At 45.6% G+C, this 24,899-nt stretch overlaps 1 protein-coding gene across 1 annotated transcript in view; it reads right to left on the bottom strand.

The window, feature by feature from the left end:
* Nucleotides 1-23,299, bottom strand: part of LOC138580592 (protein-glutamine gamma-glutamyltransferase 6-like) — a 230,065-nt gene extending 206,766 nt beyond the window's left edge. The window contains exon 1 of the mRNA XM_069651255.1: nucleotides 23,020-23,299. Coding sequence (XP_069507356.1) covers nucleotides 23,020-23,026 — 7 coding nt within the window. The 5' untranslated portion in view covers nucleotides 23,027-23,299. The remainder of the gene's footprint in view (nucleotides 1-23,019) is intronic.
* Between the last annotated feature and the right edge of the window lie 1,600 nt (nucleotides 23,300-24,899).

Below are 24,899 nucleotides of genomic sequence, written 5' to 3'. Positions count from 1 at the left end.
GATGATCTAAGACCCTGTGTACAGCAAAGGAACATCGTGTGCCTCGAAACAAACTTTTTGGAACGTGAGCAACTAAAAATGCAAATCGCTGAATATTCTCAAAACATTTGATGTCAGATAAATGTACTTTGCCAAATGTACAATCTTGCCGTTTGCTTTTAAACCACTGTTTCATATTCCGAATTGTGGCGCTGTATTGTGAGATGATCTAAGACCCTGTGTACAGCAAAGGAACATCGTGTGCCTCGAAACGAACTTTTTGGAAAGTGAGCAAATAAAAATGCTAATCGCTGAATATTCTCAAAACATTTGATGTCAAATAAATGTACTTTGCCAAATGTAAAATCTTGCCGTTTGCTTTTAAACCATTGTTTCATATTCCGAATTGTGGCGCTGTATTGTGAGATGATCTAAGACCCTGTGTACAGCAAAGGAACATCGTGTGCCTCGAAACTAACTTTTTGGAACGTGAGCAAATAAAAATGCTAATCGCTGAATATTCTCAAAACATTTGATGTCAAATAAATGTACTTTACCAAATTTACAATCTTGCGGTTTAATTTAAAAGTACAGTTTCAGATTCCCAATTGTGGCGCGATGTGTTGTTTGAGCTCATCTGTGTTGATTTCCTGGTTCTGTGTGGAGTCGCGTAGAAGACGCCTGGGCGCGTTTGCCTACGCAGCTCAGTCACGTCACGGATAGAGGCGGGGAATATGAATGTTTTGATCAAGTCTGTTTCAGGGGCGGGGGATTTGATTTAGTGCCGCAAAAGCAGGTGAGCCAGGGCGATGCGGCAAGTGAGAGGATTATCATAAAATGGCGGATGTTTTCGAGTGCGTTAATGGACGAAAAGTCGGGTAAGGTCCATAGGAAAGTTTTCTACGATCTACCGATTTATGCTTAAAAACACATGGCCGAACCATAGGAACAATAAAAAAAAAGTCCCGGAACTATCCTTTAATAACCAAATCGTAATCACCAGCTGGAGCAATATTATTTTTCACCCCCAAAAAGAACACAGTGGAACACAGCAGAACGACATCCATGCATAGACCTTTATGGTTTTAACAAGATCACAGTTCCTGACAGTTATCCTATGCCTCTTATCCCAGACATTTTGGAAGCAGTCAAAGCGGCCTCCATTTACACCAAGCTCTACCTTAGGGGTGCTTACCATCTCATCAGACTCCATGCAGGTGAACAATGGAAGATGGCATTCCACACCCCATTTAGACATTTCAAATATCAGGTAATACCATTTGATCTTTCTAATTCAGCTGCTACATTCCAGAGATTCATGGACCATGTGTTTGCTGATCATCTTCTTCATTCAGTTATTGTCTACCTGGATGATATCCTGGTTTTATTCTGGCAAACTCATCCAACCATGTTGTACATGTTCAGACAGTATTGCGTTGTCTTAGAGACAGCCATCTTTTCTGCAAAATAGAGAAGTGTGTATTCCATCAACCCGAAGTCACATATCTAGGGTATGTAGTGTCATCCAAAGGTATGGCTATGGGTCCTAAAAAAGTGTTGGTTGCCCTGAAATGGCCTCCTCCAGGTTCAATGAAAAAACTCCAACGGTTTCTCGGCTTAACCAATTTTTATAGAAAATTCATTGGTATTTTTTCTTGTACAATTTTACTCTTAACTGCACTGCTAAAAAAAGGAGTGAAATATGAATGGACATGTAAAGTCCATAAGGCCTTTTGTGCTCTTTAAGCTGCCTTCACCTTGGCCCCGATTCCCAAGACTCCAGATCAGAATCACTGGCTCATAGTCGAATCTGATGCATCCTCCCATGCGTTGGGTGGAGTACTTAAGCAACTGGATTCTAGTGGAATGGAATTCCCAGTAGCATACCTGTCAAAAACATGACTTCCTTCTGAAATACTAGGTCCCAGACAGTAGTGTTAGGAGACTTCAATTTAGGTTATAATGATTCTAAGGACACCCACTCCACCGCCATTGCTATGACTCTGAAAGAGCTTGGGTTCTCCCAGAAAGTTAGCTCACCTATGCATAATAAAGGTGAAATCCTTGACTGGATAGCAGAATATAATTGTGAGGTAAACATTACGTCCATTGTTCCTCAGATTTTGACAGACCATCTTCTATTATTCACATTGGCAACCACCCTGCCACGGCCAAATCATCGCCTGCCCCACCTTCACTCACAAGGAACAAAAAACTCATAACAGCTGAAAAATTGTTGCCCCAAATACTACCTAAACTGAACTCTGTACCGGACAATATGGACCCAAACTCTCTAGTTGAACAGTACAATGAAGCCATGAACTCAGCCCTCAACAAGATCGCACCGCTCAATCTAAGAAATAGCAAACCCAAAAAACACCTTAACTCTTGGTTCACCCCTCACCTAAAAAACCTCAGACTAATTAAAAGAAACTGTTCTGAGACTATCCCCATGTGCAGAAAACAAACTAAACCTTACTAAAGTCTCAACCCAATATAAGAAAGACATTCTCCTAGCCAAACAGGAGACTTATAATAATAGAATATCTCAATCCAAGTCCAGTGTCAAAGAATTGTTCAGCATCTTGAAAGAACTGGAAACACCCATAGTACCACAAGAAAACTGCACCAAAGATAAAAAGTGGTGCTCCAGCATCCAACATGCCTTAACTAACAAAGTCGCCAACCTACAAACTAAAATTGCCCACAAGAAAGCCTCTCTAACACCTCAAACTCAGAGTACAGCCCCCCCCACCACCCTACAATCAAGAAGTACACTTTAGCTTCTCCAAAGTATCGATCATTGAGGTAGAGAAGGTCATTCTGGGTCTTAAACCATCCAATTGCAAAGGAGACCAATGCCCGGCACAATTTATCAAGGATCCTGCGAGAGAACTCTCGCCTTTTATAACTAAACTTATTAACTCCTCATTCACTAGAGGTAATGTCCCAAACAACATGAAAGAATCCTGGGTACTGCCATTACTGAAGAAACACACTATCGACCCTGCCATACCCACCAACATTAGGCCCATCACGACTGTGCCATTTCTTCTAAAGATTTTAGACAAAGTGGCCTATATTCAAATACAGAATTTCTTGGAATCTAACCACCTACTAGGATCTCGGCAATCCGCCCCCAACATGGCACAGAGACGGCCTTAACTGATCTTAAATCCTAAATAGATGAGTTTAGAGATAAAGGCCAAGCAGGCGTACTCCTCCTTCTAGACCTCTCGGCTGCATTTGACTTGGTTGACCATTCAGGCTTATGTAGCCACCTAGACTCTGCAGCTCACTTTTCTAAGGAGGCTATAACTTGGATCGAGCCTTTTCTGAGCAACCGGACCATGAGAGTCTTCTCTCCATCAGCCTCAGCAGACCCAATCCCTATAATTTACAACATATTCACAAAGCCCCTCTTCAACGAAATGGACCATTTGGGTATCGCCTACACAAACTATGCAGACGATACCCAAATCCTCCTTCAGCTTTCAGGAGATTACGTCGTGGATCTGGATTTGGTGAATAGAATTTACAGCATCGTTCAGGCATGGATGGCCACCCATGGACTATGCCTGAACGATGACAAAACTGAGCTTAAGGAAGAAAGTGAAGCCCCTAGGCTTTTACCTAGATGCCACACTGAATTTCTCCAAACAAGTCAACTACATAGCCTCTGCTACTGCATTCAACTACATAGCCTCTGCTACTGCATACACTTGCAAACTTATCAGAGCCAGTAAACAATTCCTCTCTACCGACAGTTGCCTCACGCTCGCCAGAGCCCTTATAGTGTCCAAATTGGATTACTGCAACGCGCTCTACATTGGAGCGAATAAACAGACTATCCATAAAATGCACGTTCTCCAGAACAATGCTCTGAGAGCGGCTCTTAAGATCAATAGAAATGAGCATATTTCCTCTGTGAGAAGAGAACACAAATGGCTATCTACCTTTGATAAAATCCAACTCAAGATTGCCTCCCTTACTCACAAGTTCCTTAATAATAATGCACCGCCATACCTCTCAAACAGAATCTGCAAAAAAACTTTGACTAGACCGACAAGAATAGCTAACTCTAACTGCCTCCAAGTTCCACGATTCAGACTCTCCTCCATAGGAGGACATAGCTTCCCAGTTAAGGCTGCGCAATTATGGAACTCCCTACCTCCTGGCATTAGAGAATCCCAGCCCTTCTACAAATTTAGACAGAATTTGACCAACTAGGTAAAAGAAAATGATAAATAACTCCCAGACCCACATGCTCTTGATACCCACCCCTCTGCCTTATGATTCACTTATTATGGGTTAATACACCTGGTACTAATGTACTAATGGTCCCGATGTTTTGCGCTCACCCCAATCGTAATCGTAGTCACACTGTACATACTTCTATAATGTATGACCTATGATTTTTTTTTGTATATCTCTGTGTAGTTTAATTGTACTGCACATACTTGTATGCTATCTGATGTATGATGCTCCTTTGTATATTCCTGTACAGTTCATTTCTTTGTATTTCTTGCACCCATGCACCTTGTAACTAAGTTGAACATATCCTTATCCTTTGCGCCCTGATGCCCCTGGATCTGGCGCGCACTATAAATAAATAAACAAACAAACAAACTACACTGTGCTAGAAATGAAGCTACTAGCAATCAAAAGTGTGTTCCAGGAATGGAGACACCTACTATTGGGTTCAATATTTTCAGTTGAGGTCAGGCTGATCATCGGAATTTGTATAGTCTACAATATGCAGAAACACAAAACAGTTTCCACCAACCTTATGGCTGATGCCCCATTCAGAAAAATTGGCTCTCCCTTGCCTCGATTTCAACCTGAATAGATCTTTCCCAATGCTACGTTTATAGGTTTAGTCACAGATTTCCTACAAGAACTCAGGCGAGAAACTCAGACTCATGAGCAGCAATGATCAGCCCTGGCTTTAAGATTTCCCCTTTCAAACAAGGGTGATTTTTACTTCCACAGTCATCAGGTCTTAATCCCTACTTCAGAGTTGCAGAAAACAAGTCCTCAGTATTTGTCATGATTAAGTAATGGAAGGACATTGTGGGGTAGCCAATAAATATTGTAGAACTCATTAAGAGACATTTTTGGTGGCCTACTGAAGCAAAAGATGTTCATGATTATCTGGCTTCTTGTATGATCTGTTTACAGACAAGGGCATTATTACGACCCTGTCGGTCTGGTAACAACGGTGCCGGTAGGCTCACCATCACCATTGTTACCAGACTGGCAGAGTACAAGTCTGTGAGCCAGATGCCTTTCCACCCGCAAGGTGTGACCTGGCGGGCTGAACGTCACCCGCTCGCAGACTTTGACAGAAGCATCGGCACTGTTGCACACAGTGCCGGTACTTCCGTCCTCCCCATTCCCATTGAGTCCTATGGGACTTGAATGCGAATGTGGAGTTACTTTTTCCTGCGCATGGCTTCCTGGACCGCCGGGGCTGTAATGCCCTGGTAATTCCACAAAGCCAGGTAGTGGAAAAAAACACAACTCCGGCGGCAGCCATGCGGTTTTTACCAGCACGTCTACCATCGGGGTCATAACAAGGCCCAGAGACTCCTAGAAAACATCCCTTGGTTGATCTTGTGACACCTACCTTACCCTCTCGACCTTGGCAGACAATGTCCATTGATTTCATAGTGAAATGACATCTCTCTAGTGGATGTACTACTATCATGGTGACTATTGATTATTTTTCTAAGTTGCCACATTTTGTAGCATTACTTGGGGCTCCCATAGCTTCTCGGACGGCTCAAATCTTTTTAGAAACCATCTTTTTCACAACATGGTCTTCCTGATATGATTATCTCAGATTGTGGATTTCAGTACATTTCCAGATACTGGTGTTTGTTAGGCTCGACATTCAATATCAAGAGCCCTTAGTTCGGGGTTTCATCCTCAGGCGAATGGACAAATGGACAAATGGAACGATTGATCAGACTTTGGAAGGATACTTATGGTGTTGTGTAACTGTGCCTCAAGATAATTGGTGATTGCCTACCTCTTTCAGAGTTTGCTTACAATAGATCCTGTCATTCTGCTTTGGGGTCTGGGGGTCCCCAGACCTCACAGTCCTCATTATTGTGCCTATGGTTTTCACCCTTCTTCGTTTCAGAATGTTACTCCTATTTCTACACAATCTCCTGCTATTGATGGTTTGATTGCAGATATTCAACAGGGGCATAAGTCCACCCTAGCTGCTCTGACAGATGCCCAGGTACACAGTAAGTGATTCGCTGATCTCTGTCATTCACCTGTTCCGTTACTGAACCCTGATGATCTAGTGTTGCGTGCTTCTCGTTTTCTTCTTCATCACCTGGAGCCATCCAAGCTCTCACCGAAATACTTTGGTCCTTTGGTAATTCTGGCTGCTGGAGGTCCTTCTGCCTTTGTGTTACATCTACCTCCTTCCTGGTCTCGGAGTCAACCTGATGTGCCGGATGGTTTTCACAGGAATGCTGTTTCTCGACCTCCTGTCAGTACAGGCACTGGGCCTGAATTAACGGTTGTGGGCATTTATGATTCTAATTATTGCAGGGGACATCTCCGATATCTGGTAAATTGGAAGGACTGTTCTCCTGTTGATCATTCTTGGGTGCCTGCCTCTTCTGTTAATGCTCCTAGACTGGTTTGTCTTTTCCACTGGCTTCACATGAGCAAGCTTGGCTCTTCTCCTCTGGGGAGCAAGTATACTGTCATGACTCGCATCAGACAGTGTACTTTTTTGCAAAGATGGCGCTGCATTCATGGTGCTTTCTATATTCTTTCCTCTTCTCCCAACATGGTGCCTTATGTGCCGAGTAACAGTCTAGTGATGGATGGCAATGTATGTCTAGTCACTGGCAACTTGCCTCTGATGCCGTATGCCGAATCAGGAAGCCTACAGAGCTTGGGTTGCCTTGGACAACAGCACGTCACTACGCGCCACAGAAGAAATTCAGAGAGCTTTAATTCTTTACGATGTGTGCGATTGCTTTCCTTATTCTGTCCTCCAACTCTGGTCCATGTTTGAACAATCTAATCTGTGCTTTTTAAACTCACAATTCTTCATTAAAATGGTCATACCACCTTTACTCAAGGATTTCAAAATGCCCATCAATCTCACATCATGCTCCATTTGATCTTTCCCTCAAACTCATGCTGCATTTGATCTTTCCCCCAAACAAACATGTCATGCTGGTAGCATCTCACACCCCCATACCACCAATCAATGCATTAATGACCCACTGGAATGCACTTGAGGCAGATATGAGTCCAATTGGCATTCTCCAGCCCCTTTATGACCCAAAAGAGGTTATAGAGGTAGTGGGATGCATAGAGCTCAGATGCAAGCGAATCTGATGATATGCTGCTTTTAAATCTATAGTAAAGATATTAGAGAATATCTTTACTCCCAAAACCTTGGCAAATAATTTGTGAATCTGTCACAGCAGAAACCTGTTGGCGATCACATGTTTGTTAAGTGCCCTTAGGTCTATGCATAGTCTAACTCTCTTCTGCACCACCATAATCGGGCACATCCACTCAGCTGCTTTGGCCACTTCGATAATTAGTTCCTTTGTCAGTCTTTTCAGTTCATTTTTGATCTCAGACCTCAGAGCAAGAGGTATCATGCAAGCTTTGTCTCTCACTGGCAACACCCTGGCCTTCAGTTTGATTTAATGCACAAATCCTTAAGCCTCCCTGTTTTCTCCTTCAATACACTTTGATACCATTCTTCTATGTTTTGTGGCGCACCTTCATTTACCTGTTCCACTTCCACCACAAAAACGTGAGCTTGGTGATCATGATCAAGTTTTATCCCTATATCTACTTGTGCGTCCCACAATAGCTAGTCTCTGCCCTTTCTTTTCAAGTCCTGCCACTTGGCGATTCTTAAAGTTAAGTAGTGCCTCAAACTCACCCACAATCTCAATGGTCACCTCCCCATCTCCATGTACAGCAACTGAGGTTCCTGCAGAGTGCAGTGTTTTAGCTTTCTCCTACATTTTTCCACATTCATCAATGTATTGTCAGCTCCACTGTCTATTGGTATCCTCACGTCTGCTCCATTCACGCCAATCACAGAATGCTGTTTGGATCTCCTTGTTTGTGCATTCACTGCGTTTAACACACACACACGCTCCTCCTCTTCTGCTCGTGATGTGCTCATTCAACTCAATGATGATGTGACTTCTTCAACTGCCCTTCTACTCCCAAAATTCAACAACTGCTTACAGGACCTGGCCAGGTGTCCTTTTCTGATGCATTCTCAACATAATATGTGAACTGCGAAGCAGCCCTTTTCATTGGATAAATTCTCTGTGCTGCCACATCAATATCATCTTTCATACAGTTATCCAATAGGTCCCCCCCAAGACCTTGTGTTTACCCTTTTATTTATAATCAGCATCTGATTATCTTTCACAAACGTCATCCTCTCGGACCACTCAACTAAATTCAGATTATCCACACACACAATACCAGGCTAGTTTTCCAGCTCCTTGATGAACACCTCGTGTGTTCTAAAATCTTTCCAAATGTAATAGCTCTCTCCAGTGATATGTCACCTTCCTTCTAGAGCACCTCCCAGATTGTATGATTGCTGCACTTGATCATTAGTTTGTCTCAAATATATTCCTCTCTACAATCCTCAAACTCACATTATAGGCCACACCTTTCACAGCTGTGACAAACTCATGTATGGATTCATTCCTCCTATGTTCCCTGGTGGCAAAGTGATATCTGGCCAAAATCATATTTTTTTTTACAGCACATTGTTTGTCTAATTTGAAAAGACTCACTTCAAATGAGCACAGACCATCATTTTTCACCTCTGTAGGTTCAGGTAACCTTCTATAGATGAGTTGAACCTCATGTCTCAAACAAGGAATCCTTCCTGTCTGCAGCAAAATATGCCCCATGTACTCATCGCATATAAATTAAGAAGCTTTCATTCCAATGTGTGTGATTGGAGCCTCCCATTGGGAAATATAATAGAGTGGGGTTCCCAGTATACTGGCCATTAAATCCACATTTATAGAATCCTCCTTGTTTACATCAGGTTATTCCCTTGTCTTGTTAGAGCTCTCCAAATTAAATTCTGCGTTTGTCTTCCTTTAAATATCGTTGTGACACTGGTGTATTTGCTTCAACACTCCCCTGCTCAGCTTCACCCTTACACTATGTGCTCCCTCGTCGCTGGAGTGCCTCACTGGGCCTAATTGTTCTCATTGCTAAGCAATGAGACCCTGCACAGTCGCACAACATCTGTCTGCTGGTCTCCGTCCTAATGTCACATGCCTTGGCCGAGCATATGGCGGTTCTGCGCCTGTCCAGACGAACCATGCGCTTTGGAGCGCACTGCCGCTCCTTACAAGGCGACATCCAGGATTGTACAGCAGCAAGATGAGCAGAAACTGAGAAATAGAGGGAGTCAGACAAGGATGTGAAAGAAAGAAAATCTGGATGTTGTCAGCATAGAAGTGAGATGATAGATTAAAACATTTGATGAGCAAGAAAAGAGGAATAATATAGATGGAGAAGTGCAATAGACAAAGTACAGAGCTTTTGGGAACACTTTAGCAAAGAGAGAAAGGAATGTTTGACATGCCCAGGAGACTGACTACATGCGGTCAGAAAGATATGAGTGAAACCAGCGAGTGAGAGAGTCATAGAATACAAGAACAGTGAGAGCAGACAGGAGAGTAGGGTTATCACCAGTGTCAAATGCTACAGAAAGATCCAAGAGAATGAGTATGGAGGAAGATGTGTTGAGCTGGGAGGAAAGAAAGCAGTTAGTTGCATGAAGGAGAGCTGTTTCCATGGAGTCACAAGGGTGACAACCAGATTGAGTGAAGGGCAGTAAATTGTTATGGCTCAGATATTTAGAGAATAGACAGCTCTTTCTAAAAGCTTAGAAAGAAAAGGAAGGAGGGAAACATGATAGAAATTTGAGAGCAATGAGTAAATGAGAGAAGGTTGTATGATATTGGAATGATAGTGCTCTGGTTAAAGGATGAGGGGAAAGTTGAGATAGACTGAAAGAGATTGAAATGCACAGTTAAGTAGGGAATCGAGGAGGGATGGATTGAGGGAATAAGAAGTGAGGGGAGTGGATCAATGGGAGAAGCAGTGGGGTGGTGGCGAGCAAGGATAGAAGCAGTATCAGAGTCAGACGGAGTAAAGAATACAGAAAAAGATGCAGATTCAAAATATGTAGGGGAGAAAGTGATGGAGGGGAGGTTGGGTGAGGGACAAAGGAGAATGTTCAGCATAAAAAACAAAGCTTAGCAGTAAGAAACCAATGAAGTCTGTATAAAAGAGCTTAGAGACAATAGAAGGGTTCAGGGGGAAGGAGAGGGAGCACAGTTGATGACTTGAAAGAGACGATGAGGATGGTGGGAAAGAGAGGGTGTGGGTGAAGAGAAATAGCATTTTTTTGCAGAAAGTAGATACGAATCATAAGGTTTGTGCAGTGTTGATAGAGCCACGAGATCAGAAGGCTCATGAATTGTCTTCCAGTGGCATTCTGATCAGGGCAAGGAGGTTTACTCCGAGTGGGGGTTGGGAGACAGCCAGGGTTGCATTGGTTTAGGAGAAGGGAGCAAGAGATAGAAGGGTGCGAAGAATCGAGAGTTGCAGTAAGAGAATTGTGGAGACAGGTACAGGCTTGATCAGAAGAGAGAGTGAAGAAAATTGTGAGAGAAGAAAGATTTGCAGCAAGAGAAGAAGGAAAGATACTGAGTATAAGGAGTATAAATCTCATTTTAACAAAGGAGAGGAGAAGGGGAAGAATTAGGAGCAGTGGTACGGAAAAGGGAAAAAGAAAGAAGAGAGAAATCAGAACAGTAAATAGGATGAGAGGAAACAGGGGAGTCAGGAAGAAATTAAGAGAACATTAAATATAGAGAGAAGCTGGAGACGTGAGACAGAGGGGTGTACAGTATGGTAAGAGGGAAAGAGTTAAGAGGGGTCGTGAGAGGTGAAGATGAGTGGGTGGTGGAAAGGTCAAGATTAAAGTCGTCCAGCAAAATAAAAGTTTGCGGACGAAGGTAAAAGTAATAGAAAGAAGAGGGTCAATATCATCATAAAAAGAAGTGAAAGAGTCTGAAGGGCCATAAATAATAAACAAGGTCATTGAAACCTAAGCTGTAATATGATATTCAAATGAGGAATGAGGGAAAGACTGGAATATTTGTGGGAGTAGGGGATGCAAGCCAAAAGGAGTGAAAGAGTATATCAGTGCCACTACCTCGGCCAGTGGATTGAGGGGTTTTAGTGAATTTGGTATCAGAGGAAGAGACCGTGGCAGGGACAGATGAGTTTTGGGGAGTAAACTAAGTTTCAGTTATACATAAAAAGGTTGAGAGAGAAAACAAGTCATGAATAGACAGGAATTTGTTACGTATGTAGTGGCATTCCAGAGCGCTATAGAAATAACGGAGGAGAAGAAGAGGGAAAATTAGTATATGTAAGATTTGAGGGGGTGCAAGAGTAGGGTGAAGGGGAGAGAAGAGGACGAGATGAACGATGGATAGGGATATAAAAAGATTTGGTGGATAAAATGAGAATAGGGATAGTGGTAAGCATCAGTAAAGAATACGTGGTAGATTTGAGGGTGATAATATCAGATAGGCAAAACAGAGAGAACTATAGATAAGAAGCGGGTATGAATGGCGATGGGCGCACAGAGCGCAAACAGGAGTAAACAGGAATTGATTGTGACCTTTAGATATCAGCCTTTAATTTGACACATAGGGTATATTTAAGGAGGAGAATGAGAGGATGGGTCATGTAAAGAATCACGTGCCGAATCGCATTGGAAAGTGGCAGCATCCCCTTCGTGCAGGTAGCTCATGGCTGGAAACGGAGGTACGGGGCCGGGGTGGTCCAAGTGCAGACAAGCTGCACAGATGGAAAGGTACCTCTGGCGGCAGCCCGGCCATGCAGGAGTGAGGAGGCAGTGTCCAGCATGCAGTACATGGCTAGAGATGGAGGTACGGGTGCAGTGGGAGGGCAGGTTTGGGAGAGCCACACAGACAGATAGGCTCCTTGGGTGGAAGTCAGACCATGCAGGAGTGAGGTGGCATGGTACTGTTAGACACCCTTACTTCACTTAGGCCTTTAATTTGCCTTTGGCCCTTATTGCCCAGTGAAGCCCACCTCTGTGTCCGGGATTATTGATTAATTAAGCAAAGAACAGCTTGTAACTCTATTCAAACAGGAAAATTATCACAAACAACAATAAGAAAAGCAATGCAAATAAACAAAAACATAACCTTACATGGGTACATAGTGAATACGACAGAATACATCAGCAAGACTGCTTAAGTATGACTGGGAACTGGATTATATTTAATAATGCCCAATCATACCTAGTATTTACCTTTGGAGAGGAATGAGTGATACCTAATCAAGGTTTCCTGTGAGGAATTCGACCATCCGCACAGGGAAAGTGTGCTCGCCTTGGCTTTATGATTTTTGTTTATTTAAAAAGAATGAATGATGGGAGATCATCCTCTGGAAAATATGTGGGCCCATTCCCGCACATATTTTCCACGCTCACCGCACCGCAGAAAGATAGTCATATTTTCTGGGAGGACACAGCTTGCCAGCGCTGCCCTCCCATGACATGTGTAGCTAACACCTGACAGCTGTGGGTACATCAAAATCCTGTGGCTATGGGCAGACTGATTAACATTTCAAGGCCCCATGGATTTGCATCTCCATTGTTACACCTTGCTGGTGGCAGTGAGTACTGAAGAATGTTAATTAGCAGGCCTCAGGGAAGGCCTGGGTGCAGGAAGTGACAATGGAGACCAAAGACCAACACCTCTTTGTAATACAATGTGTCAACTTGGTACTAACACCCCTCCTTGGTATGAAAGGGCAGTGAATATCCTGTCCAGAACCACTCCTTTCACAGCAGGGAAGTTTGTGAAATTGTGGGAGACGAAAGTCTGCCTGCAACCCCCTACTTCCAAGGAGGCCCATGTTGTGACCAAGCACTGCATAGGCCTCAGTTAATTAGGGAGGGGTTGAGCCCCTCACTGATCAGATCATCTGAAGACTTTGCAAGGAATAAGAAAAATGACTCATTTGGACCCGAGCTAAAGGTACAGTCTACCTTACATCTTCCACCAGTGAAGGAAGGCCAGGAGTTCCAAAAAGGAAGCAAGATCCTTTGCCTAAACATCTCCCAGGGAACAGAGGGAGATACTAGACTCAGAGGAACCATCCAGCAGCTCCAGAACCCAGCAAGCACATAGTGTAGCCTGCTAGGTTCTGACAGCAAACTTCCTAGGTGGAAATTGCCAGAGAGTCTCTGCACAAAGGACAAAGTCGTTGCCTGCAAACACCCTCCTGAGTGTTGAGATCATCCAGCGTCCATCTTTTTAAGGGCAATTTTGAGACAGTTAAGTCCTCGAACCGCATCCAGCTGCACCGCTGACTGTTGTCACGCCGCTGTCAACCAAGCCATCCGAGACACCTCGACCAGCATTCCAGAACTGCCAACCAACACTGAGACAATGATTCTTGGCCCTGAGCCGCCACACTGGACAGCCTGCAGATGTCTGTCCAGCCTCGCTTGCCGAACTGCCAGCCGCTGGTACCCTCAGCTGTCTCCCACCACTAACTCTGTCTCACGGGCTTCGAATCGCACTGGAACTGCCTCGGCAGAACTGTGGTTTGAATGTTGGTGAGTGACAAAGGCAGCCTAGGAGGGTCCTGTTTACTCAAATTATGTTGAACATATTCAAATCATGGCTTGAAGCAGTTCAATGACAAACATGCAGGAATTCTGGTCCACTCCCGGGTCTCAGAGCAGAGAGGAGTATTTTTCCTCAGGATCCGAAACACAGGCAAGGTTGGTACACACATTCAGTTGTCCTGGGGATGGTTAGGGGACAGACCTTATCTCTGCCTTGGACTACCTATCTTCAACTCACTACTGGAGGACTTTGGAAAGGACTGCTACCCCAACAGGGTCCAAGCGCTTCTTGAAGGCTTGATGTCCAGAGATGATTATACAAAGGAGTGAAAGCCCCCTACTTTTAAAGGCAAATGTCTACAGGTGATTAGACAAAAGCAAGCCTGCTCAAAGTGTGCAATCCCTGTCCCTGGAATAGGTGGACAGTGCTTTCAGACTACGCTTTCAGACGTCACGCCCAAAGTACACCTAATCCTTCCATAGCTGAGCTGGGCTCGCCGTGCTGACAAATGTGATACCAATTGGATGTGGCTGTAATAACTATGAGAAATACCATACCATAACTATGGTATGGCATTTCTTTAAAATGTAACATCCCACCAGGACAGTAATACTCATAATGATTGGTATTTGGGTGTGCCACTGGAGACCAGGTGCTGCATATCAGCGTACTGATACAGGAGGGTACAGACATACCCTATGCTTTTGTCATTGTGCTTATGAGAAGCAGATTTCTCTTTCTGAGAATGAATTACCCATATCTGTTTTAAAATGTAATACATTATTTTTTTTAAAAAAACAGTGCTTCTACACCCTCGCCAGATGGCAATCCTTGACAGCCACAAATAGTTCCAACATTACCAAAAGAGAAGTGGGACAGGAGATTGACCCATATAGTTGAGGGTGCTAAATCAGTCTGATGGGTTAACCGAATGCGAGATTGACACGTATCCACAAGACTCTTGTTGCAAAGGCCTGTAGTTGCAAAGTGACACTCTTCAAAAATATCATAGATGACCAATATAGTCCAACAGCTGTTCAAGAACAGAAGATCTTTAAAAAGCATATTCAGTAAAGGTATATGACTAGATTGGTTTAAGGCTGTTGGAAATACCCTTGGTGACAATTGACAGATTCACAAAGTCAATTACCACAGGGGAAAACAAAAAAATAGCATGTTCCTTGTCATGTGTGCAATGTTTTAAAAATAGGTCTTTGGTTCCAAAAGTTGAGTTTTGGTCAAGCAATTTAAAGCATACGGGTGTTTGAACTATATGTAATGAAAAAATTCAGAACAATCTAGTTGTAGATTAACTGCCCTCTGTATGCAGGTCATGCAGAGAAGAAACTGATTTGAAACACCTCTCTGGGTTTGCTCAAGGGAGGCATGTAATTTTAGTGAAAGGAACTCCTTTTTGCCAGGAAAATCTATTTTTGTAATCTTGGAGATCTCTCTGGCGACTTGTAACAGCTTCTATCTAAATCTGCCTGCCTCTACTCTCCGCCCTCTGCAACTTATCCAGAACAGGACTGCAAGACTTGTCCTTGGCCTCAAGCCCAGGGATCATATCTCTCCAGGACTGAAATCTCTGCACTGGCTCCCAGTGGCTGCGAGGATTAATTTAAAAACCCTCTGCATTGTCCACAAGGCCTTCTGGGACTTGGGGCCGCAATATCTTCAACTCTCTCTTCCTAAATAACTTCCCTCTCAAGCTCTTCGCTATCTGCCTCCAACTCCCTCAGGGTTAGTCGCTTCTCCAAGCAACGAGTTGGTGGTAGATCTCTCTCTTCGGCAGGGGCCTCCCTCTTGAACAGCATTCCTGCCTCCCTGAAACTTGAGGAGAACCATCTCCGGTCCCGGAAGCACCTCAAAACCTTCCTCTTTGCTTCTGCTTTCTCTCCCCTGCTACCCTGCTGAATTCTTGACAGAAACTGCACTGGTTACCTGGCCACCCTTCTTATCCCGGGCCCAGGCCCCGCCAGTTGCCCACCTGAACTGCCTCCCTGGCAACCCTTGCACTTGGGGACTGTTTTCTGTATCCCCGCTGTCCCCCTACCAACACCTATGTCTGCACTTAACTTGCACTTGCCACCTGCTGGCCGTTTTATTATTATTCTACGATCCCATGTACTGCACTTCCCCTCTCCCTTCCCCCTCGCACTTTTCCCTTTCCCCCTTCCCATGCACTTGAGCGATCTGAATGACACCTGGCCTAGTAGGATCGCTGTCTGTTTTCCCTTGTTCCCCCTCCCTTCCCATGTCGCGCCTTGAAACACTTGTATATAGGCGCGTTATAAATGCCATATCATGTAATATCATATCATATGCCAGATTTGCCATGTGAGCTGTGCCAGCTTTTTTCTTTTCCTGTTGGCGGCGGTTTATTCTAAATGTTGGCAACATAAAGAGCTTATTGATGTCTTGGTTGTAGCAGTTTGGATAGAAGCAACCAGAGGCGTTGCTAGGTTCTCCGGTTCCTCCGGAGTGCCTGTGAGCCCCCTCCCGTCTACAAAGTTACACGCAAACTTGTACTCGGTTCGGAAACCCTGGTCATTCTCCGGTGGCCGGGAACGCCCACTTTATTTATATGGCACACGGCAGAGTGCAATGTCACTGTGCCGTGTGCATGTGCCCATAAAGGGGCAGAACCACACTCCTCTTTTTTCATAACAAACAAATAGAAGAGGTTAACTACACACATGATATAAAATATAAGAACACACTGCACACAAAGAAACAGACCCCTTTAATCACAACCACCCTAGACCTATGAGTCACTTCAAGTCCACGGGGTGGTCCCACCAGTGCAGGGGTCCAGAACATAGTCACTCAGGTGTGCAGGCCTTCCCCTCCCAACCCTCTTGGGGTACTTCCTGCCTGACTCCCGGATTGGGTCCTGCTCACCTGAGCTCCCCTGAGCTGGGGAGCTTGGCGAATGGGCCAGGCCACCGCCCTCATCCAGTACATCATTCATCTCCCTTCTCTGCAACACCTCCGACCTGGCTTCTCCAAATTTCTCGAAGAAACTGGCGCTGCGGGTGACAGTGGCAGTTCCATCCGACGCCGTTACCATGGAACTGTGCACCGCCACCACGTCCAGTGGACCAGGCTCATATGTCAAAGATAGCTTTCCCTGAGGATGTCGATTCTTGACTAGTATCGCCGGGGACAAACTGCTGGGACTGGAGTCCTCGTCTGATATTCTCCTGCTCAGTCCTGATTCACCTCTCCCTTTCCACCTGCTCATTGTTGATTATCGCCAGATCTCTTCCTCCTACTTCCGTGATGAGGCCCCTCGGACATTGCCTCAGCCAGAGTCACACCCGTGGATGTGTGTGGAGTGGCCCGATACTTACATGAGAACTGGTATAAAGCCCTCTGCAGACTGTGCCTGCTCTGGCCATGAGCAATCTGGAAAACCTTGGTTAGTGTTATTATAAAACACTCCGCCAGAGGTGTGATTTTGTGATGATGGACCCCATACTCCTCCATCAACTGGGCAAAGCTACCCCCTTGGAAAGGCAGACCATTTTCCGAGCACCGCACCTGGGCCAGGCTGTGAGTGACAAAGATTTTCTCCATCGCGATGGCAATGTTCGCGAAGGACACCGACTCGATGAACTCCACCTCCGGATACCTGGACCATTCATCCACGACTACAAGGAAGTGTGTGTCCTGGACAATCTCCCAGGGCTTGGTACCTCACAACATGGTCTCAATGATAGGTTCCCTCTGAGCCGGGGGCGACGCCTGTCAGCACAGGCCACCACAAACTCTTTGACCTGCCTTTCCATATTCGGAAACCACACCTTCTGTCGCAGGCGGGCCTTGGTTTTGGCGGCACCTTGATGCCCTTGGTGCACCAGTTCAATCGCCTGTGTGACCTTGACCTGTGGGATCACAATTAGGTCATCTCTGAGCAACAGTCCTCACTCAGAGAACGCCAGCTCATCCTTAACCCTCCATAACTGTTCAAGCGCCGTCTTCACTTCTTGGGTCCTCCGAGCCAATGTCTCCACTACAGACTTCCACGATCCCTGTTGGAGAGCCACTTCAGGATGAAAAAGCACTCATCCTCCGCTGCCGCCTATTCCAGCTCATGGATAGGTACCGAGTTAGGAGTTGCCGCCTCCACCACTGGCCTGACAAGCTCATCGGACTCCTCCGCACTGATGTTCTTCGGCCCTTTCCGGCTCCCCTCGTGGGTGTCTGGACAGATAATCAACTGCATTGTTGTTGCCTGTCCGATATATCAGGGATACACCATGCTCCAGCAGGGCCAGCATCCATCTCTCAATGCTCGCCGGCGGCTTAGAGGACGATCCCGCCAGTATGGGCAGGAGGGGCTTGTGATCCAGGACCACAATCACCGATCTTCCCAGGGCATAAAGACGGAAGTGATGACATCCCCACAGGACCGCCAAGGCATCCCTCTCAATTTGAGAGTACCTTTGCTCTGTCTCTGACAACACCATGCTGGCATAAGTGACTGGCTGGACCTCCGAGTTGGCATTGGCATGCGTGAGCACTGCACCCAGGCCAAACAGGCTGGCATCAACCACGATTTCCGATTGAGGGGACGGGTCAAAGAAGGCCATGGTGTCTTCCGCTGTCAAAGCCCCCTTGACGTCTTCAAAAGCGGCTTGCTCCAGGGGCCCCCACTGCTAGTCGACATCTTTTTTAGTCAGAACCCACAGCAGCTCCGACCGGGATGAGAGGTTCTTGATGAACCGGCCGCAATATGTGACCATTCCTAAAAAGCTCCGGACTTCTGACACATTCTCGGGGGGTCATGCCTCCACAATGTCCTTTACTTTCCGAGGATCCGGAGACACATACCTTTCCTTGAACACAAAGTCAAAGAAATCGATCTTAGTCTTTAGGAATTCATACTTGTCTCTGTGCAGTGTCAGCCCCATAGATTGAAGTCGCTTGAGTGTCTTAGCCAGCCTGCCCAGGTGCTCCACCTCAGACCGCGCAAATACCAAGATGTCATCACTTATGTTTAACACTCCTTCCAAGTCAGCAAGGGCACTGCAGATAATGTTCTGGAAAACCTCAGCCGCAGACAACACTACAGCGCTCAGGTGCTTGTAGCGGAAGAGGCTGCAGTGATTGGTAAATGTTGTTATGTACCACAACTAGGGGTACAGCACCACCTGATGGTATCCGGCCCTTAAATCCAGTTCAGAGAAGAACCGGGCTCCTTGTAGCTCAGCAATGATATTGTCTATGGTGGGGGTAATATGGTGCTCCTTTTTGATGGTTTTTTTTTTGGGAGCCACATGTCCACACATATGTGCACAGAGTCTGGCAGCTTGGGTTTCCTGGCAATGATGATCGGAGACACACATGGTGTCAGGCCTTCCACCTTTTCAATGATGTTCAACTCAACCAAGCTGTCCAGTTCTTTATCAACCAAATCCCGCAGATGGAACGGGACCCGGCAATGCTTCAACGCGATTGGTTGTATGGACTCGTCAATGAGGAGCCTCACCGGATCACCTGCCATGTGGCCAATGCCGTCTAACAGCAGACTGTACTTAGCAAGGAGCTCCTCCACGTAGACATAGTAGGCAAAACTCACAATGCTGAGTGCCTCTGCAGCCGCACAGCTCAGCAAGCTGTTGCTGCTGACCGTCATGACATAGAAGCGGGCCCTGAACGATGACCCTCCATTAGCCACAAACTCCCCGTCCAGAGGGATAGGTCGTTCACATCCAAACGTAAAGACACGTGCTTTGGGTGTCTGTAGTTTTGGCGGATGTTCCATGGCATCATAGTGTCCCGCACCATTTCATTAACAGATGCCCCTGTGTCGACCGGGACCGAGGACTCGTTCACCTGTACTAGACAAAGTGGCTGACTCTTTTTCTTGGGCTGCAGATCGCTAACACTCGAAATGAAGAAGACAGTCTCCTCCTCTTCCTCATCATTGTCCTCCTGAGGGGCACCCTCATCCCCTTAATCGACCTGCTTGACCTTAGGCGGGCGTGGTTGTCTGAAAACCCCCAAACTAACAGGTTCTTCAGGACTACCACCAGCATTGGAGCTCTGCACATCCGGGCATAGTGATCTAATGCCCCACAGCGGCCACATGATTTCCCTTGTGTTGGCCATTCTGCGGGGTGAGAGAGAGCTCATACCCACACTTCATGCAGGAGTCCATCGCTCTTGTGCCGCGATCACGTTGGTTGCCACTTGAACGTCTTGCGCCTCTACCACTTTGCCCATGGCCTACCACGCACACCTCATCTGTCTTCCCCGGGTGCATCGCCACCTCCATTCTGGTTGCTCTCACCTTGGAAACCTCCTGGCAGTGCCCAAGTTCCAAGATGCAAGGCAGCATGATCCCCGGTTCATGCAGCAACTGTCTGCGCAGCTTGCCAGACAAGCACACTTGAATCAATTGGTTGCAAATCATCGTGTCTGCATTGTCCCATGCACATGGCAGAGACAATCAGCGCAACCTGCCATAAAGGTTGTCCAATGACTGGTCATCCTTCTGGTGGGCAGAGCACATCTCGAAACGTTCATAGTCAGCATTCGCAAGAGGCATTAGCGTGGTCTTGGATGTATCATAGGTGGCATTGGCAGGCTGCAGAGACAGAAATACCTCATGGACTGCAGGCCCTGCAGAATACAAAAATGTTGCCGGCTTGCTGTCGTCATTGGTTTCTCCTGTGGCTCTGAAGTACATGTCAAACCTGACTATCCACATCCTCCATCTCGGTCCCAGCCTGGACAGGGCACCCGAGATATCACATTCAGGCATTGACATGAGTGCCCCTTGCTGTCTCATCACGAGCGGTGCTTGGGGAACAGGAGGTGCTCCCGCACCCTGGTCTCTGTCCTGCATGGCAGTGAGCGCACCGGCACCCCGCCCCAAACCAAGTGGGGCCCAACTCACTGACCTACACTCAGATAATGAGTGTGATGATGTTGATCAGGCACTGTTACAGCTGCACTCAGAGAATGAGTGTGATGATTTTGTTCACGCACTGCTCCTTGAATCTTCTGAGGACTCCTCCACCACCATACAACAGCCCCAAATGCCCTCACAGGCATCTCTTGGAAATATCCAAAACGTGAAGAAATAGGGCACCAGGCATGCACGCAGGACACCTCAGTCCAACAGTGTTCAGATCAGGTATAAATTGCAGACAAAGGGACTTCCTTGCCATTCCAGAGGCTCCAGAAATTTAACAGGGTGGGCCAAGGGGATCAGACAAAGGAATTGTAGGCATCTCCCATCTCTTCACCTCTGGCTCAACGTAAAAGTGTTGAAAACACTTCAAAATGCACAGAATACACAGCATCGGCTGTTCTCCTGCTAGGGAATCTGAAGATTCTGCTCGGATGGCGCACAGGGTAGAGCTGTGAACTTCCCGAACATATGGGCAAAATGGCAGACAAACCGCGTGGACATCACCCTCTCCGCAGCATCCAGGAACAGAGAAATTGTAAAAAGAAAAAAAAAAAAAAATCACTGCCCCTCACCGATGCCCGAGTTACGATGTCCCACCTCGTCGCCACTGTGGTTACACGCACAATTGTACTCGGTTCTGGCTCTCCGGTCGGTCTACGGCGGACGGGAATGCCCACTTTATTTATACGGCACATGGCAGAGTGCAACGTCACTCTGCCGCGTGCATGTGCCTTTAAAGGGACAGCACAACAGGGGCAACTGAGAGGGCTATAGCCCTGTCTTTATGTTGTAGCCCCGGATAGAAGCTCAGGTGCTACAACCAAAATGCTAGCTAGCCCCAAGTCCCACCAGTCCCGACATTAGCTTAGCCCCTGATCTTTTCCAGACCTAGCAACACCCCTGGAAGCAACACTATTCCATGTTTCCCTTAGCGCCACCTTGCATGAAGTAAAAAAGGGCAATAACTTTAAGAGTGCTAAAACATGCGATTGTGTTACACTTCTCCTTGTTCCTTGCATTGGCTCCCTTTTGGTTGTGTCACATCTAAAGCAGTACATCAGCAATATTCTCCACATGGGACCAACCAATTACACATTACTGGGAGTTGTTGGACAGATCACAACATGCCGAATTTGCTGCTATAAATGCCACGCGTCTTACAAGCCAAACACAAGGGTGGCCATTTTCCTGCTTGATTTCCCCCCATAGAAGCGTTTTCTTTTATCTTTACCTTGAGCTCCATCGCGCCTCATAATTAGGTGTCCACAACAGATGTGTTTTTATTACTTAGATAAATACGTTTTCTTTCTTTTCTCATGCTGTGCCTTTAAATGGTTTGTGTATTATTTTACTGTTTAAATATGTCCACATTGTGGATACTTTTACTATTGTACCTTAGCCCTGTGTTCAGATTGTGCTACCGGGCACTACTTGTTTTAAATGAAATTTAACAAGATGCATGTCTTTTAAGTGGTCTTAATAAAGCAAAGTACAACAAATAAATAAAGAACTCCCAGCGATTTTAATAGATCCCAGCTCTTTCTTAAACCTTTAAAACATCCGTTTCTTTTTGTAGCTGACAGATTCACCTCCCCTGGAAGAGTAAACATGACCTCGAGTTCAGACCATGCAACAGGACTCATATCCCTGGGCTGGCACATTCATTTCCTATCCAGAACAAGGTCCAGGGAGTGAAATGTGTGTGTGATGGAGTAAACACAAGCAAGAGCTGAAGATATCTTGACATTTACCTAAAAGCATATTCTCTGCAAGGAAATCGCCAGGAAAGTTAACACAGTAATTGTACACTGCAACAGATGTGTTGATTCCCCTAGTCCAGGGGTCTTCAATCCCAGGGTGTTTTGAACTAAGACTCCCATGATGGCTTGCTGTTGACTGTGATACTCTCGAAGGCTCATGGAAGTTGTAGTCCAAAACAATTGGAGCCAAAGGCTGAAGAACCCTCCCTGCCTGGTGTGTCCTGTAAAGTTGTGATTCGAAATTTTGTATTGCTAATGAATATCACTCGGCCGTTGTGCATTTTTATGTTTCATTTTGTGAACATTCCCTTGGGAGGAAAATCAACTCCCCCAAATGCTTATACATATCTGGCTTTTTGATCTTTCAAAGTGGGCCACTCTGGTGACAATTTAGAATCCTAGCTCGGCCGAATAAACCTTACATTTTACCAATAATATGTAAAGTGTTTTTATATATAGAGTGAGGTCGTAACATTTCAAATATATGATTTAATATGTCTATGCACATCCAACCTCAGTTTCTCACCCTACACCCGGTGAGAGGCCCTGGGTCCGAAAAAAATAAGTTTGGCTGTGAAACATCTATAGAGCTCAACGGTTGTCCGTACAACGTTATTATGCTTACCTGCCATAGTTCCTCTCTTCTATGACACTCCAGTTAATGCAGTGCATTCAGGGCACGCGATCACAACTCCGACAAGCTGAATCCGGCCCAGGCAGTATTTATATCAACATGGCAGAGCAGCCTGTCCTCCTACTCGGGGATTGAAAATTAAAATGGGCGTAGGCAGGCAAGACGCATGACGCATGTGCTGAAATTGACTTCGCTCGTTCACACCCACAACTGCGTGCTCTGTGCTTGTGTCTGAGGGCAGGCTGGCCACGCTAGGAGACGCCAGTTTCCAAACCTAGAATGCATGCGGCGAATCATATAGCGCTGGAAGACGATAGGAGCTAGCGCGAAACATTCTGAACATCGTTATACCCTTTGTACGTCAAGCAGGCTCTTTTTGTTCACGTTATCATCGCGGCCAGTGATCATGGGAAGACACTCTACACACAAGTACATTGGGAGAACAGGCACCAGCCACACATAAACGTTTAGCCTCAGCTTTAGCAAACATAAATGCATTCGTTTTTTGCTGGTTTTACTTGGATGCAATTTAGCCCATGTTTGTTTTGATTAGTCAAAAATGAAAGTTGATGTAAAAATTGCATTTAAATACGTATTTAAAAGAATTCCCACATAGTGATGCAAGAGTTTTATTGCATGCTGTAAACTATGTACACACGAAATGAAGAAGGATAATGACTATTGGAAATAGCTGCAAATTCTGCAAGAAAACTTTTTGCACATTGTTCCTACATCATTCTTCCTTAAATACTATTGGTGGTAGCAAGTGACTCTCCTTTTCTACCCTTCCCATATCACTTTGAAAAGTTGCCATGCAATTACCTTTAGCGATGTATTGTCTTGGCTGAATATGTGGGAGTACCCAAGTGTAGCGAGGGAGCCGGAGCCAAGCATGGTGGGTAAAGTTTTTAAATGATGGGTTACAATTGAGGAAAAAGCCACAGTTTATAATTAGTTTTGGATCGTAAGGCATGAACAAATCCATTTGATGTCAAGTCCCCATCAGTGCACAGAATAATATTCATGATGTCTTTGCCCACTACACAACATGTACAGGCTGATGGTGTTCATATATGTCCATGCCAGCTGCTGGCTGCACCAATACTTTGCTCATAATGGCATTAATGATACCGTAAGAAAACATGTTCATGCTGCCTCTGCCAATATATTCCACTATTCTGACAATGGGCCTCATTACAACTCAGGCGGTAAGGGGTTTACGGCGGCGTAAACAGCGCCGACCCTTACCGCCTGAGTACGAGGTCCCTTAGCGCCATGGAGGTTTTAACACCTGCTGTTAAAATCCATGGCGCTAAGGGACCATGGAGTTAATTACGCCACCGTAATTTACGGTGGCGTAATTAACGCCTTCCCCACTCCCATTATGCCCTATGGGGCAAAATGGGAATGGGGAAGGGAAAATGGGGATTTACCGCCCCGCCAAGGTTGGAATGGGGCGGTAAATCCGCCAACCACCATGGCGTAAACGTAGTTTACGCCATGGTGGTAAAGTCACGGCCCAGGCGGTAACTTACCGCCTGGGTCGTAATGAGGCCCAATAAGATCACACACCTTTTGGCTTTGACATTAATGCCAGTGAAGACCTCATGCCAAATTAAAGTACTTGATGGCTCCACAAATGCCTCCCTTCACCTTGTAAGAACACTCATCATGTTGGATTTCTCTTTATGGCCAGTACAAAAAATGCAATGACACAGTAACAAAACATGCACTTTCTAGCTACAGAAATGCAAGAGCTCACATGTTGGCTTTGCCCTGAACACCAGTAAAAAATGTCATGCCAACGTAAGAAAACATCATCTCCTTGCCGGCTGCACAAATGCCTTCCCCACTTCCATGTTTACTCATGT

This window comes from Ambystoma mexicanum, chromosome 3p (assembly GCF_040938575.1).
Source record: "Ambystoma mexicanum isolate Mex_15411 chromosome 3p, UKY_AmexF1_1, whole genome shotgun sequence".
Classification (NCBI taxonomy): Eukaryota; Metazoa; Chordata; class Amphibia; order Caudata; family Ambystomatidae; genus Ambystoma; species Ambystoma mexicanum.
Note: the sequence above shows the minus strand (reverse complement) of the source record. Positions and strands in the feature narration are given on the sequence as shown.